This window comes from Micromys minutus, assembly GCF_963924665.1.
Source record: "Micromys minutus genome assembly, chromosome: 2".
NCBI lineage: Eukaryota > Metazoa > Chordata > Mammalia > Rodentia > Muridae > Micromys > Micromys minutus.
In genome coordinates this window covers 26,605,605-26,632,494 of record NC_137971.1, presented here as the reverse complement: position 1 = coordinate 26,632,494, position 26,890 = coordinate 26,605,605, and the positions used below count along the sequence as shown (strand labels likewise).

Genomic DNA, 26,890 nt, shown 5'->3' with positions numbered 1-26,890 from the left:
ATAAATAGAAATTCCACTAGTTACCATAAGCATGAAGCACATGTAGGACAGAACGTAACATGGAAACAGAGTTTTGTTGGGTATAGATTAAGCATAATGATCTGTGAAGACCAAAAATTGCCACAAGGCTATTATCTTAGCTCTTGGATTATTAATGATTTGAGGTTCAGGTGTACCACACTCTGAGAGGGTGCTATACATTTAATTTTTTTCTAAGAAGGACTGAGGCTTTCTTTCTTTGTTTCTTTTTTTCTTTGTTTCTTTCTTTCTTTGTTTCTTTTTTTTTTTTTCTTTTGGCCTTTGTTTTTTTGAGCTTCATATAACCTGTGAGTTGTTTCAGGTGGTATTCAGAGCTTTCTGGGGTTAGTACCCAATTATCAGTGACTGCATATTACGTCTGTTCTTTTGTGACTGGGTTACCTCACTCAGGATAATATTCTCTAGATGCATCCATTTTCTTAAGAATTTCATACAGTCATTGTTTCTGATAGCTGAGTAGTACTTTATTGTATTTTTAGTATCCATTCATCTACTGAAGGACATCTGGGCTCTTTCCAGCTTCTGGCTATTATAAATAGGAGTGCTATGAACATTATGGTGCATGTATCTTTGTTGTATGTTGGAGTGTCTCTGGGGTATATGCCCAGATGTGGAATAGCTGGGTCTTCAGGTAGTACTATGTCCAATTTTCTGAGGAATCAGAGACTGATTTCCAGAGTGGTTGTACCAGTTTACAACCCCACCAAGAAAGTGTTCCTCTTTCTCCACATTCTCACCAGAATCTGCTGTCATCTGAGTTTTTGATCTTAGCCATTCTGGTTGGTGTGAGGTAGAATCTCAGGGTTGTTTTGATTTGCATTTCCCTGATGGCTAATGATGTCAAGCACTTCCTTAGATGCTTCTCGGCCATTCAATATTCCTCAGTTGAGAACTTTTTGTTTAGCTCTGTACCCCATTTTTAATAGGATTGTTTGAATCTCTGGTGTCTAACTTCTTGTGTTTTTTGTATACCTTGGATATTAGGTCTCTATCTATGTGGGGTTCTGTTGGCTGCCATTTTGTTTTCTTGACAGTGTCCTTAGCCTTACAGAAACTTTGCAATCTCATTAAGTCCCATTTGTCGGTCTTTGACCATAGAACTCCAGTCATTGGTGTTCTGTTAAGAAAATTTTCTCCTGTATCTATGTGTTCTAAGGTTTTCATTACTTTCTGTTCACATAGTTTCGTTGTACCTGGTTTAATGTAAATATTTTTGATCCACTTACACTTGAGCTTTATACAAAGAGATAAAAAGGGGTCTATTTTCATTCTTCTGCATACTGAGTGCCAGTTGAATCAACATGATTTCTTGATGAGGCTGTCCTTTTTCCATTGAATGTTTGCAGCTCCTTTGTCAAATATCAAGTCACAATATATGTAAGGGTTCATTTCTGGAACTTCTATTATATTCCATTGATACACATTGCCTATCTCTGTACAAGTACCATGCAGTTTTTAACACAATTGCCTTGTAATATAGCTTGAGGTCAGGGATAGTGATTCCTGCATATATTTTTCTGTAGTTAAGGATGGATTTCGCTATTCTAGGTCTTTTGTTATTCCAGATGAAATTTTACATTACTCTTTCCAACTCTACGAGGAATTGGGTTGGAATTTTGATGGGTATTGCATTGGATCTGTAGATTGTTTCTACAGATGGTAAGATGGCCATTTTTAAAATGTTGATTCTTCCAATCCATGAGCATGGGAGATCTTTCATTTTCTGAGATCTTCTTTGATTTTCTTCTTCAGAGTTTTGAAGTTCTTGTCATACAGGTCCTTCACTTGCTTAGTTAGAGACACACCAAGGTGTTTCATATTGTTTGTGACTATTGTGAAGGGTATCTTTTTCCTAATTTTTTTCTCCGCTTTCACTTTCCTCTTGCCATCTTGTCTGTGATTATACATGGTCTTGTTGTCAGTGATTAGTTCCTGTCTCTCCCATGTACCTTGCCTGTGTCCCTGGATCTCCGCTGTTTGGTCTTCATGTAAGGGCCTTCCGGGTGGACACTGAGTTCCTACAGCAGAGTTCCTGCTCCCCTGGACCAGCTGGAGGTCCGCACCTAATGCAAGCTAGGCCTATCCCTCTCTGTGCCCCAGCTACTCACAGCACAGTCTTGCCAGGCCTGTGTCCCTGGATCTCCACTATTCCTGGTGGCAAAATCCCCATCTTAGTTTTTAAGAGACCTGGTGCTGTAAGCTTCTGAGAGCATTGTCTGGTCTCCAGAGCACAAGCACAAATGTGTACTTATACACGCACTAGCATTTTCACATACAAACATGCATGCATGTAAGCAAACATACACACAGACACACAAACAAGCAAGCAATTTTCATCTTGGTTTGCAGAGTGTCGTGTGAGAGACAGAACACTTATCAAAATTTTTTCTAGGATGATAACATAACTGTTAAGGTAATTTACAACTTAAAGGGTATGTGTTCTATTAAAGAATAAGATACGAGCAGAATTTATTGAAAGAATTAAATTGAGTCCAATTTTAAGCCTTTTAAACTCTAAGCCTTTTAATTAGAGTTTTGTATCACCAATAAATTCAACATGAACATTTTACGATAGTGAATATTTTCTCCAAGTAAGGGATGACTCCCTTTATTATTGTTTCTCAGTCTTGCTTAGGCAACACATAAAATATTTTTAAGAAACTAGGTTATCATGTTGTGGTCAGCCATGAACTGGCAGTGTAAAAGTGGTTAAGAAAACTGCAGAGTTCACTTCGTGAACAGAATTTGAAACAGTTAAATAAATACCACTTCGAATGGCCCTTATATTGAGATGTAAAATGAATGCATAAATAAATTTTAAAAATAGTTAAACAAGACCAGATTTTAGAGGAAAGTGTATCTGACTCGTTTTCCTCATGTAACTCTTCACAAGAGAGGTTCTGGGACCCAGAACATACAGCTTTTGATACCTAAAAGAAACCCTTGTGTTCAGACCCAGGTCTGGATTAGAGATGTAGTGTTTGATTAATTTTCAACAATAAGAATTGTTAGCAAGTAAAATCTCTGTTGTTATTCAAGCATGAACTCCACGGTCTCAGCAACAATGAAGAGACTTTGAAAGAATCTTCTGTGTGCCACACAAAAGCTTACTTTAGAATCACATAAAGTCACATTGAATAATCTTTCTTTTCTTTCTTTGCTTTTGATAATATTCATTGGGATTTTTCTTAACATACACTTTTTTTTAACATCACAAACCATGAAATAGTTTGTAAGAGTTGTTCCCTACATCCTGTTCTTCAAGGCTTTTGAAAGCACATGTAAATCAGTTATCCCAAGAAATGGTTGTAGTTTTCACAACAGCAGAGTAAATTCCCTCATATGCTATGAAGATCTGACCAGTTACAATCTCTATCAATAACTGCTTTTTTTATGTGTCATCTTTTAATACTTAAAACTTCACTGAATTTCTTATGCTCTGAAATAAGTTTATAATTTGATCTCAGGATTTCAAAACAAACCTTTTAGCACTTAAACAGTGTGTCCAGGACCTTACAAACTACAAACAACAGAATTGAAATGAGGGCCACATTAACCATGGGGTAGAGCATACAACAGGTTAAGTAAAGTTAGGGTATACCTCAGTTGTAGAGTACTTGCCACACATGTGCATGGTTCTAAGTTTTAGTTTCAATCATAAGAGAAGGACAGAAAAACAAAAACACACACAGAGGGCAGGGGAGGGGGGAGAGGTTGAGCTTGAGTAAACTAAAAGATGATTTTTATGTAAATAGTCAAATTAAAGTGTATGAAAGTAAGTGGACGCTGGAATGACACCATGAACCAAAATAATGCACACAATTCACTTATTAACAAATCTTTGTTTTAAATGGATTTTTATTCTTTGTTATTTTGTATGTTTTGAAGGCAGCACTATGTCTTACTAACTTAGACTTCTAGTCTTGACTTTTCTACTAACACATATGAACTTCAGCAAACCACTTTTTACATAGATCCTTCTTTATCTGATGGCCTAGCACTTTTTTATGTGCCCTTAGGAAAAAATTCCTCAAATAATGAGTATTTTCCCTTTGTAGAATATAATAGGGGCTACAGAACTGACTCAGCTATTAAGAGAGTGTACTGCCATTGCAGAAGACCTGAGCTCAATTCCCAGCACCACAACCATCTGCAACACCAGCTTCGGGAGATCTTATGACCTCTTCTGATTTCAATGGGGATACGTACTCACATCCACATACCCACAGAGGCGAGACAGAGACACAGACATATGTACATGTACATAAAAATACACACAATAAAAATAGAAATATATCTGTGATTTTTTTATATGTTAGAGTATAGACTATACCTCTGAACCTGTAAGTTGGCCCCAATTAAATGTTGTTCTTATAAGAGTTGCCTTGGTCATGGTGTCTGTTCACAACAGTAAAACCCCAACTTAGATAGAAGTTGGTACCAGGGACTGGGGTATTATTGTGATAGGTCTGATCATGCTTTTGTTTGGAGGAATGTGGATTTGGGACTTTGGGAAAACAGTGGAAAACTTTCAATGGGGCTTAATGGGCCATTTTAGTAGGAATATAAAAGACTTTCTTACTGAGAATGATTTGAATTTTGCAGACCTGGTCCAAGAGGTTTCAATGGAGAATTTCATTAGGTGGCCTAGACACTGTTTTTGTGGTATTTTGATAAATAATGTGCCTTTGTCTGAAAAGTATGTCTGAGGCTGACATGAAGAGACTCAGAATAATTGCACTAACAAAGAAAGTCTCAGAAATGCCCATCATAGGCTTTGTTCTCTGGCTAAGTCTCATGAAGAACATTTTAAACTAACATAGCAAGCTGAGCAAGGAAAAATATAAAACACAGGAAATGAAATGGAACTGAATCCTGTGCTCAAAGATATTCAATTGAATTAAGGGAGCAGTGATCTTGGGGAAAGATCCCACCTAGCTAAGTCTGAATCCGGGCAATGTAGTGCAAGCCTTTAATCCCAGGAGGCAAAGACAAGCAGATCTCTGAGTTTAAAGCTTATAGGAGATGCCAGTGCTATGGGATAATCACCAAGAAAAGCAGCAGCAGTAGAAAGGATCAACCTGAGCTTAGAGTGCTACAGAGGGCAGAGCTTGAGAAGTGACACCAACCCTTTCAAGGAGCCCAAAAGATCATGTGTGGATCTTAGACATTGAAACAAGAAGCTATAGCACTGAAGTAGCTTTTGAGACCCTGGCCTTCTAACCTCGTCTGTGTTCTAAGAGAAACAGTGTTCAATTATTCCATGTTAAGTAGGATTTTATGTATATAGTACATAATCAGAAAAATTCTTTTTTGTTTTTGAGAGCTAGGAATAGAGCCTAGGTCTCTTAAAATTTGATTAGAAGGTCAAGTATCTTTGTTGACATTCTCCAGTGCTCTGTAAGGAGAACCAATTGTTATTAGGATTTCAGGTCTTGTTATAATTATCTTTCTTAAACTCCCTGTTTCCCTTCTAGGTTCTCTTGAACATTGCAGAAAACCATGCCCCCTTCCCTTTATCAGAAACGTCCTATTGAACATTGCAGGAAACCATGCCCCCTTCCCTTTGTCAGTAACTTCCTACTTGGGAAAACAGTAAGAACTGCATTCTGTCACTTCCTGGGAAAAGTCATCAAATGCCTCCAATGGTTTCCATCGATAAGACCTTCAACTTCTTGCCTATTTTAATCCTGGAATTGAAGCTATGTTAAAGACAGTTTACTCAGGAAAAGATGTACTGGAGAAAGGGAAGATATGAACAAGGAGGAGAGGAGAGCCAGGGAAAAGGACATCCTCCAGTCTTTTATTTTCTTCATGCTTTCATTGCTTAACTCTGAATGGAAGCTTGAAGAATTAATCCATGTGAATTGGTCATAATCAATTACTAATGTAGAGAAAATGATGGCGACTGTATTCCAAAAGTGTACGTACCATCAAGTAGAGATTTCAATCCAAATGGAGTAGTCCTTGAAGGCATAAAGAACCATAAAATGGGAAAGAGAGAAATTGTTAGAGGAAGGTATGTACTACTTTTCAATATCCAGAGTCCGAAAAATGGTTATAAGTAGACACACCTGCTACTACTCATTACTAATCTTTGCAAGTGACTCTTTATGCAGCTGAAATAAATCAAAATATTAACATCTTTTAGGAAGAATGTAACTCAAAAGACAAGGCCAAAAAGTACCGAAGCTGAATTTTACAGATGTCAGTACAAAAGTTTAATAGACAATGTAAAAGGTTGATGGAGGGTCAATAAAAATCATAGGTGGTTGGTGTAAGTGCTGAAAGCATCAGCTATCACCAGTGAGTAGCTGAGTGTACTCAAGCTTTTTTTCTTACTTGTAAATTGAAGTTAGCACCTAATATGCTACCATGAGAATGGCCCCCAAAATTGCACACAATGCATAATAATGCAAGTAAAATTCTATATACTATGAAAAGTATATTTGTCTAATAGACTTTTCCCCCAAGATATTAGTAAATTGCTTTTGTTTTATCATGAAGTTTGGCTTTCTTTTCTTTTTTCTTTTTGGATATTTTCTTTATTTACATGTCAAATGTTATCCCCTTTCTCAGTTTCCCTTCTGGAAACCTACTATCCTATTCTCCTTCTCCCTGCTTCTGAGAGGGTACTCCCCCAGCCAATCACTCACTCCCACCTCCTCACCTTGGCATTCACCTACACTGGGCATTAAGCACTCACAGGACCAAGGGCCTCTCATCCCAGTGATGCCCAACAAGACCATCCTTTGCTCCATATGCAGCTAGACCCGTGGGTCACTCTATGTGTTCTCTTTGGTTGGTGGTTTAGGCATCAGATTCCATTACAGATGGTTGTGGGTCACCGTGTGATTGCTGAGAATTGAACTCGGGACCTCTGGGAGAGCAGTTGGTGCTCTTAACCGCTGAGCCATCTCTCTAACCTCTAATAGAGTCATAATAACCTCATAATTCTGTGACTTGGGTAGTGCAAGAAGCAGCAAAATGAACAAAGCTTGAGTCAAGACACCGCAGACTTTTCTTTCTTCCATTCACTTTTTCATTATTCATTTTCACTCTGTTCCTCGGAGTCTTTACATAAAGCCTCTTCAATGTCTTTCTTATTCTTCAGTTCCCATTACTGTGTTATAAAGTCCATCAAAATCTTTCCTACCTATGTAACAACCAAACCTGGGGTGGGAATCAAACCTCTGTGCATTAAGGTCAGAATTTGTTGATTCTGGGACTGAGATCAGTATCCTTATCTCTCTGTATTTAAGAGATTAAATCAACACTAACTGGCCAAGTCATAGCCAACTTCCTAAGACTAGTCTTTGTCTAAAACTTCTAAAACATACCTATCTTACTCTCTTCACAGAAGTCAACAAAACAGATCCTGCTAGATTTTCAACAGTCTATGCTACTGTTGCCTTAAGGATTAGGAAGAAAAACACATTCTCTTCCCTATCGCATCTTGGTGTAGAGGGGCATTGTGTTAGTCAGTTTATCTATCTCCAAAAGAAATGTCTGAGAAAATCAAATGAAGGAAGGAAAGATTTATGTTGGCTTCTGGTTTCCAGGGGCCACTTGGCTCCACTGCTCTTTGCCACTATGTGTGACAGTGCAGAATATCACAGTGAGAGGATGTAGGGAAGCAATCTAGGCCAGAATGCAGAGAGACAGAAACCATTCAAAGATCCTTTGATGGTATATCAGTTACCCGTTTGCTCTAAGCAAGTGATACTACCAACCAAATAGTCTGTTCAGCTAGGAATTTGTCAATAAAAGACAAGAGGGAAATTGGAGCAATTTTTATTTCATTTTGACTGGCCACAGGAAGATGGTTTTTACTCCATATCTAGATCTTAAAACTCCTGAAATTATAAAGATATTGAACCACACACTCCCTCATGTCTTCTATCTCATCACAGTAATACTCCCCTGAAAATCCTCTGAATGAATAAGATTCAGCCTTATATATTAAAATTTTCTCCTGAAGATTCTAATACAGAGCCAAAATTAAGTTACTTTCCCTTGGTAATTTCATTTAATCCCAAAGTTAGTTGCCTTTGTTTTTATTTTATTTACATATTGAATGTTATCCCCTTTCCCAGTTTTCCCTCTGGAAACTTCCCATACCATATTCCTTCCCCCTGCTTCTTTGAAGGTGCTCACCCACCCATCCACCCACTTATGCCTCCCCACTCTGGCATTCCCCTACCCTGGGGCATCGAGCCTTCCAAGACCAGGGGCTTCTCCTCCCATTGATGCCTGACAAGGTCATTCTCTGCTACATAAGTGGCTGGAGCCATGGGTCCCTCCATGTGTACTCTTTGGTTGGTGGTTTAGTCCCTAGGAGTTCTGGGGGTTCTGGTTGGTTGATATTGTTGTTCTTCTTATGGACTGCAAACCCCTTCAGCTCCTTCAGCCTTTTCTCTAACTCCATTGGGCACCCCATGCTCAGTCCAATGGTTGACTGTGAGCATCCCCCTCTGTATTTGTCAGACTCTAGCAGAGCCTCTCAGGAGACAGCTATGCTCCTGTCACTAAGTGCTTCTTGGCATCTGCAATAGTGCCTGGGTTTGGTGTCTGTAAGTGGGACAGGACCCCAGGTGGTCTCTGGATGGCTTTTTCTTTAGTCTCTGATCCACACTTTGTCTCCATATTTTCTCCCTTGAGTATTTTGCTCCCCCATCTAAAAAGGACTGAGGCATCCACACTTTGCTTTCCATTCTTTTTGAGCTTCATGTGTTCTGTGTATTATATCCTCACTATTTTGAGCATTTGGGCTAATACAAACTTATCAGTGAGTATATAACATGGGTGTTCTATCTGGGTTACCTCACTCAGGACGATATTTTCTAAACCCATCCATTTGTGTAAGATTTCATGAAGTCATTGTTTTACACACACAATTCATGTCTTCTATGTTGGTGTTTTTCTTGAACTCCAGATTCCCATGAACAACAACCTGCATCATGTTTTTATCTGCACATCTTTTTTGTCAAAAAGTAGATTCCTTGGGTTCCACACATGAATGGTGTTTGTTAGTGCCTGTCTCAACATTTCAGAATCAAGGAACAATTTGTATACGTCTAAATAATGTCTTTTAGAGGTCTATGAATTGTTTTCTAAAGCATGTTACATTTGCTCTCTTTCAGATGCAGATATTTTCAAAGGTCAATCGGGATGTATGATGGGGATGATAACTCTAAGCTGAGAAGAAGTGTAGGAAGAGGTATTAGTGAAAGGTTAGATGACTGGTAACCAAAATGTAAGTATGTAAAAGTAGAGTTACAGTAAGCTGCAGAACACTGGGAGGGTTAGACTACATGATGAAATATTATGTTATATATGTAATGAATAAATGGAAGAGAAAACCAGGGCCTCCACACAAAATAATGAAAGAGAGAGAGATAGAAATGTAATTATTCAACTATATCAGGAAATATTTGTATCTCCATTTTGAAATATGATCTAGGAGTGGCCTCAGTGGATTTAACTACAGATTAAAAATGGGAATGCTGGATCAGCATATGAGAGGCTTTGAATTTGATTTTAATAATAAAATTATAATAAGAACAGGGATATAATTTGAAAATAGATACAATCAAAGTATATCATATATATTATGAAAATACCTGTCTAACATAATTAATACATGCAAAAATCAGTGCACTATACTCCAAAAATTTTAGAAAGCTTATATGTGACGCATATAGTAAAATTAATTCCCCAAAATTTGTCATTACACATGATTTATGTTTATAGAGTTATGAACTTGTTCATTTATGGAATTACCATCCTATATGTCATAATTTTACATAATTAAAGTAAATTTTAAAGAAAAGTCGTCTCTGATCATTGTTAGCATGTTATTGTTGTTGATATTTTCAGTAAGATAATTATGTTCAATTTTGACTTTTCCATGTATTCTTAAGCATCATGTTTCGTATTATACATCAATGAAAATAAATGCATGAGTCTTCTGTATCATAGAATTAGTTACTGAAAGTATATTTTGCATATATTACTTAAGCATATGCATAAATATCTACAGAAAATTTGCAGTTATTTTTCTCTTTTTAAATATTTTCTAAATAAAAATATTATGCACATATATTAATTATGTATATATTTTATTCCATATAAATACTAAGTATTAAGGAATAATAGTAAATGAACAAAATACAGTCCTTGTACTTAAGAAGTGGGGGGTGCGTGTGTGTCTTTGTGCCTGTTTGTATGTGTATCTGTGTATTTATGTGTCTGTATATGTGTCTGTGTAGTATATGTTTGTGTGCATGCCTGTGTGTGTGTGTATGTTGAATGTGTATTTGTTTTTCCATATGTGTATATATGTGTGTTTTTTTCTGTGTGTTTATGTATCTGTCTATGCATGTTTGTGTGTGTCTGTTTGGCACATAGTTGTGTGGATGTGTGTGTTGAGAGTGTGTTTGTGAGTCTGTGTGTCTATCTGTGTTAGTGTATTTCTGCCTGTGTATCTGTGTCTTTCTGTCTATGTGTGTTTGTTTGTGTGTCTGTGTGTGTGTCTGTGTGTCTCTTTATGTGTGTGTAGCCAAGTGAAGAGCCATAATAATTAATCATAAATTAAGTCCTCAAATACAGAGAAGTACAAAGTCTCACAGGAATGTAGGAATAGATTCCTAGCCCAATACTTTATAAAGAGCACTATAAACTTAAGCTCAACATGAGTCAGGGAGAAATGGCAGAGAAAAGAGTTTGCAAGGACAATGGATAAAAAAAACATCATGTTGCGAACGGGAAACACAATTGCCCTGCATAGTTTATATGACAGCATTAACGGCTGCCGGAGAATAATCTCATTTAAGGCTTTCATAAGGAATTAGGAACGTGTTGGCTGTTCAGCTGAACTCTTCATAAAGATCATGGACCTTTTAACAACTAGTAGAATTTGTATTTTCCCCCCAAACTCTTAGACCAAAATCCTCTTCAGTTACCGTGAAAGACCAAAGGAACACACCATGTTTTTTTCCTTTTATTTAAGCAAACGAGTGAAGAACATGGTTGATCAGCTTGCTATTTGCTGATGAACTGAACTCAAATCATCTTCTAACAGTAAGTAGATGAGTAAAGCTTTCCATTTCCAACTTGTTCTTTATAATAAAGTATCATATTTGCCTTTACAAATTCAGTGGCTGTCGATGACAACCAAAGCACCAGGGAAGTGGAACCTTAGCTTATATGAATATATGAACATGCTTAGTATTGGATAATTCCAAATGTTGCCTTAGATATCCATTTTCCTCCTAGTTAGTTGTGTTGAGGAGCCTTGAGAAGCATTAGATTCTGGATTAGCCTTTTCCTCCCAACAATAATTACTTCTTCATTATTTTTGGTATAGATTTAAGTACCGCTATGAAAATATGGATGCTAAATATAATTTACATCGTTCAAACTCTAAACAGGAAATTTCATAAAAACTATATGACATGGCTCAATTATTTTTAACAATCAGGGGCCAAGTTTCATATATTAGTTTCAAGGCAAAAGACAATGACCTAAGACTCATGATAAATCTTAAACTTCAGAAAAAAAAAAAAATGGCTTACACATCCGATCAGAATAGCCAGTAGCAGGCATTTTTAAAATTAACAAAAGATCAAGTCTTTTACTCCCATGAGCCTTTTCATCTAAGCCCAACTACAAAGTTATCTGCATTGTATGTCACGCTCAAGGGCTCTTATATGCCATCAGTTATCACTTTTATTGTTTCCTAAATTACTTCTAATCAACAGTCCTTTAGACAATGTTTGCATTTGTTAAAGGTTAAGGTTGAGGAACCAGTGCCATGTGCAGTCATCTGAAATATTTGACTTTAAGGTTTGTGCTTTAATATTGGATGACATACAGATATGATGAACCTACGATACTTTAATAAGGGAATGAATAATCATGTCTGGCCATTGTTAATATTTTGTATATAAGGAGCAACTGTCCGTTAGCTAAAGTAGGCATCCAGAGAAGCAGAATCTTGTTTCTGAGGACACTGTAAGTACATCTGATGATCCAAATTAATTGAAATTTTAGTCCTTTTTTTCTTTTGTTCAACTATCATGAGATAAATGTGTCCATTTAATCTATTTATTATCCTTGTAGAATTTTGCTTATAGTTCTCTCTGTGGTTTATAAATTATATTCTTATTTACTGATAGGTGAATTTGTCTTTTAATGTCATAAATATCTACAGTGAAGCTTTGTCTTTTCATGTTATCATTTTGACAAACAATAGATCTGACAAATGACCCAAACCATTCAGTAAACTACAGTAAAAGACCCTGACTACTAAGGAACAACAACTGAGGTTATCCTCTGCCCTGCTGCATATACCTACTTGAAAACGCATAGGTATATGCACACACACATATGCATATGCACACACAAACATAAAAATTATCACATATGTACACATGGATAGAAAAAGAAAAAACAATCCCAGCAATAAACATTTTAAACAGTAAGATGAATTTGCCTATACATTACCCATGTTTGTTGCTCAACAGAACATAATCAAGCTCAATAATCCCTGTCCTTTTCTTGGAGGTAAAAATCACCTCAAACTCTGTTTATGAAACCATAACACAGCTTTTCCCTTTGTTTCAGGGCAGTACAAGATGTGGCTGTTGTTAATTGCATGTGTGATATCTACATTCAGGGGTGCACATGGCCTATTTGGAAAACTGGGTCCTGCAAACCCTGAAGCAAACATGAATATTGTGAGTTACTGACAAGCATTATTGTCAGGATGGGTCTAAACGTTTACTGAACAGTTAAAATTCATTAGAGATGTCCATTACATGCATTTTTAAACTAATTAATACTCAAGACTCTTCTTTTCTAATTCTCTTCCTCAGAGTCAGATGATAACTTACTGGGGATATCCAAGTGAAGAATATGAAGTTATTACTGAAGATGGCTACGTTCTGGGGGTCTACAGAATTCCTTATGGGAAGAATAATTCTGAGGATATAGGTACAAACTCCTTTCATCTCCAATTTCTCTCTTCTCTTCTTGAAATTCTTCCCTTTCTCTCTCCCATCTCTCTACCTTCCCTTATTTGTACTCCGCCCATTTCATTTCTCTCTAAGGATTAAAGAAGTTTATTTCACTCTGGAAATGCAACAGAAGATTTTAGTTCCAATCCAGTAGATAGAAATCATGGCAGTGAGACAGGGGGAAGACAGAGCGATCAGGATAAACAGTAGTTCCACTGTTATATCCAAACCCTTCAAAGCCTCTGACCAGCTAAAGGAATAAGGGAAAGTTTCTTTTACTAAAGTAACTGAGATGAATCCTAGCACATGAAAACTAGCCAGGTTATTTTGTAGAGGGGAAAACTGGGAAGCAGCTAAAGATCTATTTCTTATATGAATAAAGGTCATTTTATTTTTGTGTTATTGTTAAATTTCCATATTTTTTTCATTATAGAAAAATGTACAACATGACATTATTACTCATAACCTACATTTACACAGTAGTTAATTTCCTTGGACTATCATTTGAATCCCTTAATTTACACACAATTGACATATAATACAGAAAACCCTTTCAGCATGTACAATATGAGATGAGGTATAGCTCAGTGGTACATTTGCCTAGCATATGCAGGGCCCTGTGTTAATAAATACAGATGCAAAAAATAAACATAAAATGTATGTACCAAACAGATTGCTTAGTAGTTCAAAGCTACTTTCATAAGTCTTGGATTCAATCCTCAGTACCCACATTCTGGCTGCTCACAACTCTCTATAATTTCAGTTCAAAAAGATCAGATGTCCTCTTCTGGCTTCCGAGGGCTCCTGCACATATATGGTTCATAAAAACATGTACAGACCTACATAATTACACATAATACATAAATACACGTACATACAAATTATAAATCCTTAAATATAAATAAAATGTACAATATCATCAATTTCGGCACATGAGACACAATTGAAAAAAGGTAATTAAGACATCAACAAAGTGAACATATTACTTCTGACTACATGTCTATCTAATATAAAGATTACGTTTATAACATTCTGAATAATCTTTTTCCCTAGGCAAGAGACCTGTGGTGTATTTGCAGCATGGTTTGATTGCATCAGCCACAAACTGGATTACAAATTTGCCAAACAACAGCCTGGCCTTCATCCTGGCAGATGCTGGTTATGATGTGTGGCTGGGGAACAGCCGAGGGAATACGTGGTCCCGGAAAAATATATACTACTCACCTGACTCTGTTGAATTCTGGGCTTTCAGGTAAAGAAAAAGAATTTAAAATAGACATGCACTTGGGATTTACAAGCATGGCCATTCTCATGTTCATCACAGCTAGCTATATTCTAGGCAGTAGGTGAAGAAAGCTGCATCATTAATTCCAACACTTGAGTTTTCTATATACCTTATTCTAGGGGTATTCTTTCCTTTAATCTTGCTGTGATCATACCAAAGATCAAGGGGTGCCTAAAATACTTTTCCAAATAAAGCGAACAACACAGCACAGCCAAAGTTAGGATACAAGGCAATTCATGTTCTTAGAAAGTTACAAAGGGAGAAGCCAATAAACTAGAGAAGTGTCAGAATTGGGGTAAAGGGGAACAATGGTCTTCATCAACATCAAAGCCCAAAGGTTGGGCGCAGAAAAGTTATCAAAGATGCCCAATACCTTCTTATGTCCTTGGAATATGACTGAGGAAGATAGTTGACAGAGAGGATCCGCTGATCTTATTGAAGCACAAGAGAGTTCTGATGGTTCCAAAAGCAGGTAGGAAGCCCATGTGTATCTGGTGTAGTGAGAAAGGTAGAGAGAACACAATCGAACACTAGCATAATGATAGGAACCAAATTTAGTGAGGGTGTTGGAAGTTCATTTTGTGCACAATGAGAAGCCATTACAGAGATGGACCTCATTAAATAAAATTGGAATGTAGGATACAAATGCTTATTCAACCTGACATTCCGTTTAAGAAATAAAAATAGTACCCACCCATAGATACATTATCTTGTTCATATTTAGATTACAGCCATTATGCATGTTTGAAAATGATGACCTTTGCTAATAAGCAACTACCCCAAAGACACCTGGCATTTGTTAAGGGTTTATATATAACTGGCAATAATTAAAGTGTCTAGTTTTCTATTCCTCAAGTAGAAATAGAAGTTTCTCTATAAATATGCTTTTTTTTGGCTTAGATATAGTTTATTTGTAAATGTGGGCCTAAGAACCATGGCTGAGGGTGAAGGGCTTGAGTTTTAGAATAAAAAAAAATATATTTTTGTTTGATTTATTTTTTTCTTACAGCTTTGATGAAATGGCTAAATATGACCTTCCAGCCACAATAGACTTCATTATAGAGAAAACTGGACAAGAGAAGATAAACTATGTTGGTCATTCTCAGGGCACCACTATTGGTAAGTGAAGCTCCGAGACTGAGCACAGTTTCTATGTCTCTACCCATACCATTGCCACTGCTGTGCAACTTTACAAAATGCCATGGCCACTGAAATCCAGTGATATAAAGGAAATTTATCATCCTACCCTAGAGATGGATAAATGCGACAGTAGAATAAATAACTCAAGCAAGTGGCATCGTCTCCATCAATAGGCTAATAGTGTGGCTCAGATTCCAGCCCAGGCCAACAGACTCTCAAGGTAGCATGTTCTAGCTGCCCAGATGAATTTGTTCCCTTCACTCTGCTGTTTTTGATGGAAAACAGATCATCTGCCCAAATAATATACCAAAAAAGATAAATTAAAATTTCTTATTGTAATATCACTTAGATAGGAGCGAGGGCAAAACATAACTGGGCTAAAATAACATACAGTTCACCAAACCATGGTAATGCTGTGGGAAATATACGTGGTGGGGGGATTTTAAGGAGTCTCAGAGGGCTTTAATGTCATTTTAAACAGACAAAGCCTGTAAATATCTTCTGAGTAGAGATGTAGAAGATTCGTGTGTATCTGTGCCAGCCTGGTGTTCTAGGGAGAGAACACAGCAAGGGTAAAAAAATCTGAAGATGGAGAACATTTTCAGGGGACAGCGATAATGCTGTTCATCATGGGATGACTCAGAGTAAGAGACAGGGAGAAAGAGTGTGAGATGACATTGTGGCTGCTGAAAAGAACAAACTATTCAGGGTTCTCCAGATATTCTAAGAGTATCAGCCTTTAATATAAGTCAAAAGGAAACCGTAAAGGGATTTCGAATAGAGGAATTGCATGATCCATGGTATGATCCTTCTAGTTGCTGAAGGGTAATAATGGCAGGACCTCAGAAGCAGCAAGAGAATACGTACAGTAAGTCATGCCAAAGATTCTGGTGAGCTGGATTACTGAAGGGTGAAGAGAGATGTGTAAATAATGATGCCCAATCAAGCAGTATAAGTGAGTACACATACACACATACATACACGTTCATGTGTACAAATGAGAAACTGCCAACAAGCTTTACTAAAATGTTGGATCTATGGTATATGAAGCAAAAATAGGAGTAAAGACAATGCCAGAGTTTGTGGCATGGGCTTCTGGAACAATAAAGAGCCTTTACTCCAAGTGAGGAAGAAAGGGCTGTAAGAAGAGCTGTTGTAAAAGGACATCAGGGGCTCAATTTGGAAATATTGTAAGTCATCTGTTGAAGAGGTGGGTAAAAATATCAGGGAGTCAATCATAAACAGTATGAAGTTCAAGGTAGACTATTAGACTGAAACTACTCAATAGAATGCACCAGTCAGCGAGACTGCAATTCACATCCCAAGGAGTCAGCTCAGAGGGCCAAGAGGACAGATCTTTGGACAAGCCTGCATTATTCTGTATTTAGAAGATGAGAGTTCTGTGCTAGAGAAAACAAATTCAGGGGAAGTGAAGTGCAAGGGCAGCTAGAATTCTGGAATTCAAAGACAGAAAGTATGTACTAGTATTTGAGAAGTCAAGTGAAATGCATTCTCAGAGGTAACTGTTGGAATTGCCTAGAAGTCAAAGGCTTCTTTGTTGTTGCTGGTGGTGGTGGATTTTTGAAACAAGGTTGCCTTGGGTATATTAGGCTGGCTTCAAACTTCAGCTCCTCTTGACCCAGTCTCCAGGGTACTAGTAAGTGCCAGTAACTGTGCTTGGCTACTGGGGCTCTTATAACATTCATTTCCAATTACATATTTAATATAACTTAGTTTTGTGTCTGTAACCCAAGGCTATAAAATTATTACATTGAGATGCAATGCAGTGGTTTCCTTAGGACTTACTAAGGTGAATAAAATTGTCTTGATGGTGAATTTATCCACTCTGCTTCCCTCTGAGTTACCGTAAGACTGAACATATCACGCCTTTTTCTGCTAATGAAGATCATTAAATTGTGCTTTCACTTATCTCAACAAACCATTGTGCCAACATCTCAGTGTGCTTAAGATGGCACCTCTAAAAATAAATAAATAAAAGGTATAAAAATAATCACACTTTAAAATCTAATTAAATAATGATTATTTTTTATTTCTCTGATAGCTTTTAAAATGTGAACATTCTGTGATTTAACCAGTTTTTACTTCCAAGTAAATTGTTCATTGGGCCTCAGTTCACTGTGCGAAAAGAAATAATGAAAAACAGTAAATAAACTTGTAAAGGTATTAAAATTAAAAAAAAAAGATGGCATCTCTAACATGTCGAAGATAATCTCACACTTCTAAAAGCAGAAAACCATACACATTCACACACATTCTTTATTGATGGTCTGTTCTCTTTCAGGTTTTATTGCCTTTTCTACCATTCCTGAACTGGCTAAAAAAATCAAGACATTTTATGCATTAGCTCCAGTTGCTACTATAAAGTATGCACAAAGTCCCTTGAAAAAGATTTCATTCATTCCTACATTTCTCTTCAAGGTATGTGACTAAGGTACCCAATTGCCACTGGACTTCAAATAGGTTAACATAAACAAATGCACCTTACATATTCATATCCTCAAACCAAGCCGTACATGTCTATATTATCTCTCTCAAAGCATTGTTATATGTGGATCCCCTCTTGCATCTGAAATTTGCATTTACTCGTTTGGTTTTGGTTAGCTTACAGTGGGCTGTCAACGCCAGTAAGTGTTTGCACTCCACACACCCGTGTCAAGACATAGCAATTCCACTCCTTCAACAGGGAATGGATTGTTAAAAGCAGAGAAAAATAGTTAAATAAGGATCTCAGGTAGGACCAGAGGGGGGATATTAAAGCCTTCTGTGACAACCCATACACCACCCAGCAGCCCAAAAAAAAAAAAAAAAAAAAAAAAAAAAAAAAAAAAAAAAAAAAAAAAAAAGAAAGAAAGAAAGAAAGAAAAAAGAAAAAGAAAATGAAAAGCAAAAGAGAAACAAAGGAAAATACTGTGTTGAGGGGGGGAAGAAACTTGGAAGAGGAGGGGTAAAAGAAATAAGGAAAAAAGATAGCAATCACTGAGCACAGTAAATACAGTGAAACTTCCAGTTCAGTGCTCTTGGGCTGCCTATGAATTCTTATCCTAAGAAATGGAAAGGTTATAGGACAGTAGTGTGGATTTCAATGGACAATAATATTTAGTGCCTCACTGAACACACATGGAAACGAATAGATTGCATTTACGTGTTCCAATGCTTGCTTCTATGACACCCAAGCCAACCGTGCAGACACTCCTGCATATTTGCCCAATCTCCGTTAGAAGAGCGGTCTAGCCTGAGGCTCTAAGTACAGTAATCCTGTCTTTTCCTTCTGTGTTGTCTTGTCCGTTTACTTGCACTCAAAACTAGCACACACGTCGAAAGTCAAAGACACTGGCTGCAGTCAAACATATTTATAGAACTTTTCTGCAAAATCTAAGGCTTTAAGATGACTGTGACCATTTCCTGCTGCTCTGAGCCTCTCACTTCCCACTTACACTCAGATTTTCAGACAACCCGGGCAGAGAGTTGAAAAGGAGGAGGCAATGAAACAGTGTATCACTGGCGTGGATGGTTTCATGTTTTTTTGTAGCTGAATAGTGTTTCGAAGTGTGTATGTTCAATATCTGTCACCTGAAGGACATTTAGATTGTGTCCATTTCTTAACTCCTGGTAATAGAGCAGCAATGACCATTTATTTATGGGGTAAAAAATGGAATCCTTTGGACATGTGAATTGAGTGGTATAACCCAACAGACTCATTTTAGCTTGTTGAGAATTCTTCACACTGACTTCCTGAGTGGCTTCTCATGTTTGCAACCCTCTCATTAGTGTGTGAGGGACTCTCTTTTCCTACATTTCCCCTGTATTTCCTGTTACTCTGTTGATCTTTGCCATTCTAACTGGGTAAGATGAAATCTCAAAGCTTTTAGATTCACATTTTCCTAATTGTTAGAGACAATGAACAATTTTTTGAGATTTTTTTTTTTAGCCATGATGTTTATTGTTGTTGTTTGGTTTGATGTTTGTTTGTTTTTTGTTTGTTTTGATTATCCTTTTCTTTTTCTTCTTTGAGAACTCTGTATCCAGGTTCTAGTTCTAATATTTGAACAAGACATTTGCTGGTGTTTTTTGTTTGTTTTAAAATAATTTATATATTTTGGATACTAATTCTTTGCCAGAGGTATATCTAACAAATTCTTTCCCGTTCGGTAGGTTTCTGCTTTGCCCAGTTGGTTGCTTCTTTAGCTATGCAGAAGCTTTCTAGTTTTATGAGGTCCCACTTACAACAGTTGGCTTTAATTCTTGAACAAACAGAGCCCCACTCAAAACATTCCTTCCCACATCTATACCATGCATGGTAATGCCTGTGCTTCTTTCTGGAAGTTTCAGTGTTTGGGGCTTTATAACTAAGTCTTGGATTATTCAGAGTTGAGTTTTTACATGGTAATGGGTCTGAAGAATAGGAAACTTCTAGAACTGAGGAAACATACATGCATGCTGCTCACACCTGCATGAGTTGCTTCCTCAACAGCGTGGGCTTTCTGAGGCTAGGCTGCTGCCTTGTTCTGACAATGCTTTTATTTTTCAGGTTATATTTGGTAACAAAATGTTCATGGCCCACAACTACTTTGATCAGTTCCTGGGTGTCGAAGTGTGCTCACGGGAGCTTCTTGATCACCTCTGCAGCAATGCTTTGTTCATCTTCTGTGGATTTGACAGGCAAAACTTAAATGTGGTGTGTATGCATTGTGGCCTCCACCCAAGAGATTTCCCCAAACACCTCTGTGTCATCATCATCCCTTAGAAATGATACTTCAGAAAAACTAAGACTCACCCGACAATTGTGCCCAGAACATTGTGGTAGGCACCAGAGAAATTACAAACCACGCCTCACTCCAATTTTATCTACTGCTCTCATTCAAAAATATGATTGGCCCCTGACCACCTAAATGCCTGGCATGGCATTTGCCTTCTGTGACAGAAGGGAATGAACCTTAATGGGAAGGCTCTTCTGAGGAACAATGCCTAGTTATCAAATAAATGCTGCAAATGCTTCTTAATCCTGCTGGCCATTCCCATCAATTTTGTAAAACACACTTTAGAGAAAGAGTGTTACAGCTTGTGATATCTTGATCTGCATTTTTACTCCCTGAGTTGAAGTTTTAGGACCTATATGAGAAAGTTCAATACCAGATGGTCCTTAAACATATGGATTCATGTCAGCCTAATTTAAATCCTACCTTTGATTTGAGCTTCTGTATTTGTTTCCTTGCACACATTATATGCTATTTTATGCTATATACTATATATAGACACACCTCTGCTGCTTTGTTTCTATTCTTTTGTCTTTTTGTCGTTCTAGGGATGGAAAAGGAATATTAGGACCATGCTCTACCACTGATATATATGTATATATAGTCAGTATTTTTAAAATAGCATTTTATTGTTAAATTGCCCAGCCACCTAATCTATAGCTGTATATATTGTCTCCCAAGTAGCTGGAATTAGAGCTGTACTCCTATTCCTGACATTTATACCTTTAAAGCCTTTAGAAAAAATGAATTATAATGCTAAACACATACAGTATTCTATCTTTAACAGTGTATATTAATTTTTATACTCATTGAGAACATAGTTGTGAAAATGCAGTTCCTGTTTCTGTGGAGACTAGTCAGGTTCAACTGCCTTTCTCAGCACAGAAGATCCACACTATAGCTGAATAAATGCATCTACATTTGTTTATATCTGTCCTTTAGGTTCCACTTACAGTGCTAAGGGCCCCTTATTCTTTTCAACTTGAGGCTGTGTCTCTATTATGCATGAGGACTGTGGCAAAGCAGCCTGTCCTTATTTTAGCAATAAGCTGATTGATTCTTATATTTTATCAATAAAAGTTTTCAGAGAAAGATAATAGAAATATAGAAATGCAGAGAATAAACAAGATTGGAGTGCTTGTCTTCTGCATGCTGCTTACACAGAGGGAGAAGATAGCTCCTTAGATAACAGTCAGTTCATTTGTCTTTGTCACACTCTAAGAACTACGACTCAGGTAGTCTATGCCACCTGAAAATAGAACTTCAGAATGCTAAAGGGTCTGAGCAAGGTGATCTAGGAACCAAGTAGAATACTATAGCTAAATGTAAGCAATGGTTATCATATACACATGCATGCCTGTGTATACATATTCAATATATTAAAATTATACAACATGATGAATCTATGTATAGTGTTTAATCTCTTGAATGCTGACATTAAATAGAACATTAAGGATTTAGCTTCAGAAGGTAAGTAAAACTCTCTGGCCTCAGCATGCTTGTCACTGATTTGTGTGAACCTGATATTTGTCTAACTCTTCTTTGAAATAATATGGAGTTAATAAGCCATTCACATTGCTGATCACAGCGAAAATACATTCTGTCCTTTGTAGATTCTGAGGTGATATCTAACCACACTATTCATCCTTCCATTGAAGGTTACCCCAAAGCACTGAACTGAAATCAGAAAACATGCCCCCAATTGTTTTTCAGATACCAAGTATGTCTAAGCCTATGTGTATGTGTTTTTAATTTCTAGAGTCGTTTTGATGTGTATCTAGGACATAATCCAGCAGGAACATCTTCTCAAGACCTTCTCCACTGGGCACAGGTATCAGTGTTTCAATGTTGTTAGCATCATTTTGTGATGAACTTTTGTACTTAACCTAAAGCACATTATTACGATACTCCTGTAAGGCAATGCTTCTACATATGATAACCTACAAAACTAGCCCTTAATCTATGTGCATAAAAATCTTATGAGAACAAGTGACTTCAGTAACAAAGAAATAATTATTTTTATGATTTACTGGGAAAAACAAACTACTTAAAGCAAACGCTGTATTTTTACTCACATATGTCCTGAATGGTTAGGACATATTATATATTCATGTGGTTATGAAAATGTTCAGCTAATTAATTTTAATTATTTCTTATTATATTTTTATTTAATTTTTTTACCTCTAAATTTGCATTAGCTTGCTAGATCTGGGAAGTTTCAAGCCTTTAACTGGGGAAGCTCATTCCAGAACATGTTACACTACCAACAGGTATGGTTTTCTTTTGGGATTAAAATTGCTCATAATTTAAATAACAATGAAGTTTGGAAAGAAAAGTAATATGAATGTGTATTTGATTTTCACAATAAATGCTGATGCCCAGTTTCTCATTACCCCATTACTATGCTCTGGAAATAACACCCCAGAGTGATGCTGGATCACAAGCAAAGACTTTCTGTAAATTAACAGTATAGCTCCGTTACACAGCACTGCTCTGTAATCCAGTCTTCACACAATACTCTCTTCTCTTCTCCCTGAAGTGCAGCTGGCTAAAACCAGTCATCAACTATATCCATACATAAGAGTAAGCAGTTTTCTCCTCTATCACCCTCTTTGTTTGGACAGGTGGGCAAATGATTTCATGGGAACACAGTTCCATGTGGAAGAAAAGGTGGTGTGTTTTCAAGTCAAAGTTAGAAATATTTCAGAGCACCAAGGTGCCTTGTAGTCCTCACATTTGCTATGGTTCAAATTATTCATACCTGGAGTTGATCTAATTAGTGGTTAATACAAATTTTTACAATAATTTATGGACTAGGAAATTATTGACAGACTATAAAAGGATAATATCTGTAACCGAATGCTCTGGAAAAACTCTTGGGTTATCGGTGACGGATTGTGAACAAGGCTAGCTTATAAGCCACTCTTTCTATTAAACACCTCTAACTTTTCTTCCAATTAGTAGCTGAATAATTCTCATTTTTCTTAGTTCTCCTGAATCAAATCTTAGAAGGATATGTTTTCAGACAAAATTCTACATATAGAGAAATGCCACACACCACGGATTTTACTAATTTGTAGTCTTTAAGAGACCTTTTTCAGAATATTGTAAGACCAACTCACAAAATACAGAAGTGCTTTGAATTTACTTTTCTATTAGACTCTCATTCTAATAACCAAAGAAATAAATCATAGATATCCTGAGTACCAATCATCAAGTCTACCCTTCTTCCAGCCAAGTGAATAACATGTTTAACTGTCATTGAAATCAGTGTCTTTAATCTAACAGGAAAAGAGGACATCTAGGAAGTTGTTTCCTTAATGGTAAAATAAAGTGTATTTATTATAGATATTCATCACACTTTAACACATGTGTGAGGGAATATAAGAAAAAGACATAAATTACTAAATTTATATAATAATATAAACTATTATATTATAATTAAATATAATAAATGTTTTGGACTGTAAATTGTCTCTTTCACAAAGTTTAAATACAGAAACTTAAAGGCTACTAGATTAGTGTTCTTGAAGTAATAATTGATTGAACAGAAGTACCTAACTAAATAGCACCCCCTCGGGTGAGACTGTCAAGTGAAGGAGTAAGATATGAGAAGCAAGCACTTGAAACATTCCACAGAAATGCCTGGGAAAGCTCCATTCAAAGAGCCAGGCTCAGGTTCCTGAGAGATCTCCAGGCAGAACAGCTTCTCAGTGACGTAAAACAGTGTATAAACACTTATGAAAATAATGGACATTGTGGAAATCAAAACAAAGACAAAACATTTGACTCAGAAACAAAGATTATTTGAGAGTGGTAGAGACAATCTACCCCAGTCAGGATTTAGTCAAAACTTAGCTAAGGAGATGGATCAGTGAGTAAAGAGTTTGCTATGTAAGCCCCATCTACTGTAACTTCAGTGTGTCCTATTAGGAGATAGAGGCAGAGATAGAACAACCAAAAGCCTTTTAGCCAACTAACCTGGAATATTTACTAATGAAAGGAAGAGACCCTGTCTGATAGACAAGGACCAACATGAAGGCTGTATTCTACACTCCACATACACACAGTGGTTTGCATATGCACATCCTATCCACCCACGTGAATCTAGTGAAATCTTTCTTCATCTGAACTAAAACAAGCTTAGAACCAACAATATTTCATCCCTTGTGAATGTGTATTTCCTGACTTTCCTCCTCCATCTGCTGAGTCACTCTGCATTTTCAGAGTCCTAGGTAACTTACAGATCTAGTAAAGACAGAGAAGCATTTGACCCAAACTATGTTGTGTTCACTGTTCTCTGAATAAGGTTGACTTTGTTGATGTGATCATTAGACTTCATTCAGAACTAACACATGAATGACACTGGTTCTGAATTGTGGTTGCCTAAACTTCTTTCACCTGTCATCTTTTAGAGAACGCCTCCCGAATATGATGTGTCAACAATGACCGTGCCAATTGCAGTGTGGAACGGTGGCAATGACATCCTGGCTGATCCCCAAGATGTCGCCATGCTGCTTCCCAAACTCCCCAACCTCCTGTACCATAAGGAGATTCCTCCCTACAATCACCTGGACTTCATTTGGGGGATGAATGCACCTCAAGAAGTTTACAATGAAATGCTTTCCATGATGGCAGAAGACTAAAAGAATTATCTACATTCATTCCAAAATCCTTTCTACCTTCATACACAGTTGTCCTTGTGTTTAAAAATGTAAGACATATTATTGTAATTTTGACTTTAGAAATACATTGGCATCAAAAAATTTTCATGTGTCATTTGTAGTTTTTAAATTAAAGAAATACAATATTTTTATTTAGAAGCTTTTATTAGCAACATTTGAGAGAATACATTTCTGAGACATGGTAAAATTTCACTTTGGATCATCTCAAAAAGTGTTCTATAAACTCAATTTGGATTCAGAGTATTAAGAGTCATGGAGCTGAATAACGACTTTGCTTATATGTGTCTGACCTAATTGAATTGCTTCTGACCACCATTCATGACCACCATCACGTCTACATGCTGAAAGTACCACTTCCTCTTTCTTCTGAACCCATGAAAAATTCATCTATTCTGAGCATGAGTCAGGAATCAAGAGACAGCCCCCAGTATAAATTCAGAAAGACATAAGGTATACTCTTGCCATCTAATTATAGACCTAATACACTGTTTAGTCACTATCTGACAAAAATACTTTAAAAGTTACTGCCAGTGTTCTGGTAACTATGGGATGTACAGATATTCTCACTGACATATGAACTAAACTAATAACTACCAGAAGTTGATGAAAAAATTTCGTTAATTTTTTATTTTATTTTTACACTCAAGATTGTATTCTTCTCCAAGTCTATCCTCCTACTATTCCGAAAAGTATACCTCATCCCTGCCCCTCCCCTGTCTCCACAAGGATGTCCCCAACCCACCCTGCCAGACCTCTAAACTTCCTGGGGCCACCAATCTCTTGAGGGTTAGGTGCATCTTCTCTAACCCAAGAGTCCTCTGCTGTATATGTGTTGGGGGCCTCATATCAGCTGGTGTATGCTGCCTGGTTGGTGACCCAGTGTTTGAGAGATCTCAGGGGCTCAGGTTAATTGAGACTGCTGGTCCTCTTACAGGATCCTCTTATAGGCCTTGCTCAGCTTCCTCTGGCTTTTCCCTAATTCAACCACATGGCTGGTTGATTGGTTGGATGCTGATCTGCATCTGACTCTTTCAGCTGCTTGTTGGGTCTTTCCAAGGGCAGTCATGGTAGGTCCCTTTTTGTGAGTGCTTCATAACTTTAGTAGCGGTGTCAGACCTTGGGGCCTCCCTTTGAGCTGGGTCCCCTTTTGGGTCTGTCCCTGGACCTTCTTTTCCTCAGGCTCTTCTCCATTTTTATCCCTTCAGTACTTTCAGGGAAGCAATTATGGGTCGGGGTTTTAACTGTGGGATAGCAACCCCATCCTTCACTTGATACCCTGTCGTTCTGCTGGAGTTAAACTTTACAAGTTTTCTCTCCCCACTGTAGGGAATTTCATCTAGTTCCCCCTTGAGTCCTGAAAGTATCTTACCTGCCACATCTCTGTTGCATTCTAGAGGGTTCTCCTAAATTAAATGGAGAGATATGAGAAGCAATCCAATTAAATTCAGAGACAAGACAAGGATGCCCACTCTCACCATATCTGTTCAGTATGGTACTTGAAGTGCTAGCTAGAACAATAAGAGAACAAAAAGAAATAAAGGGGATAAAATTGTCAAAGAAGAAACAAAGGCATCACTATTTGCAGATGACATGACAGAATACATAAGTAACCCCTAAAAGTCTGCCAGAGAGCTTCTCCAGCTGTTAAAGAACTTTAGCAAAGTGGCTGGATATAAGATTAACTCAAATAAATCAGTAGCCTTCCTTTATACAAATAATAAACAGGCTGAGAAAGAAATTATGGAAACAATTCTCTTAACAATAGCCACAAATAATCTAAAATTTCTTAGAGTAACATTAATCAAACAAGTGAAAGATCTGGACAACAATAACTTCAAGTCTCTCAAGAAAGAAATTAAAAAAGGACTCAGAAAATGGAGAGACTTCCCATGCTCATGGATTGGCAAAATTAACATAGTAAAAATGGCTATCCTATCAAAGGCAATC

General features: G+C 37.1%; 1 protein-coding gene across 1 annotated transcript; it reads left to right on the top strand.

The window, feature by feature from the left end:
• Positions 1-12,677: 12,677 nt before the first annotated feature.
• Positions 12,678-24,904, top strand: LOC308416503 (gastric triacylglycerol lipase; the record flags this gene model as incomplete). The annotated part of the gene is made up of 9 exons (XM_080911517.1): positions 12,678-12,779; positions 12,918-13,035; positions 14,112-14,310; positions 15,353-15,462; positions 17,786-17,922; positions 20,033-20,179; positions 22,018-22,089; positions 22,457-22,528; positions 24,674-24,904. The coding sequence occupies 9 exons, from the start codon at positions 12,678-12,680 to the stop codon at positions 24,902-24,904; spliced, it is 1,188 nt and encodes a 395-aa protein (XP_080767643.1).
• Positions 24,905-26,890: the final 1,986 nt, after the last annotated feature.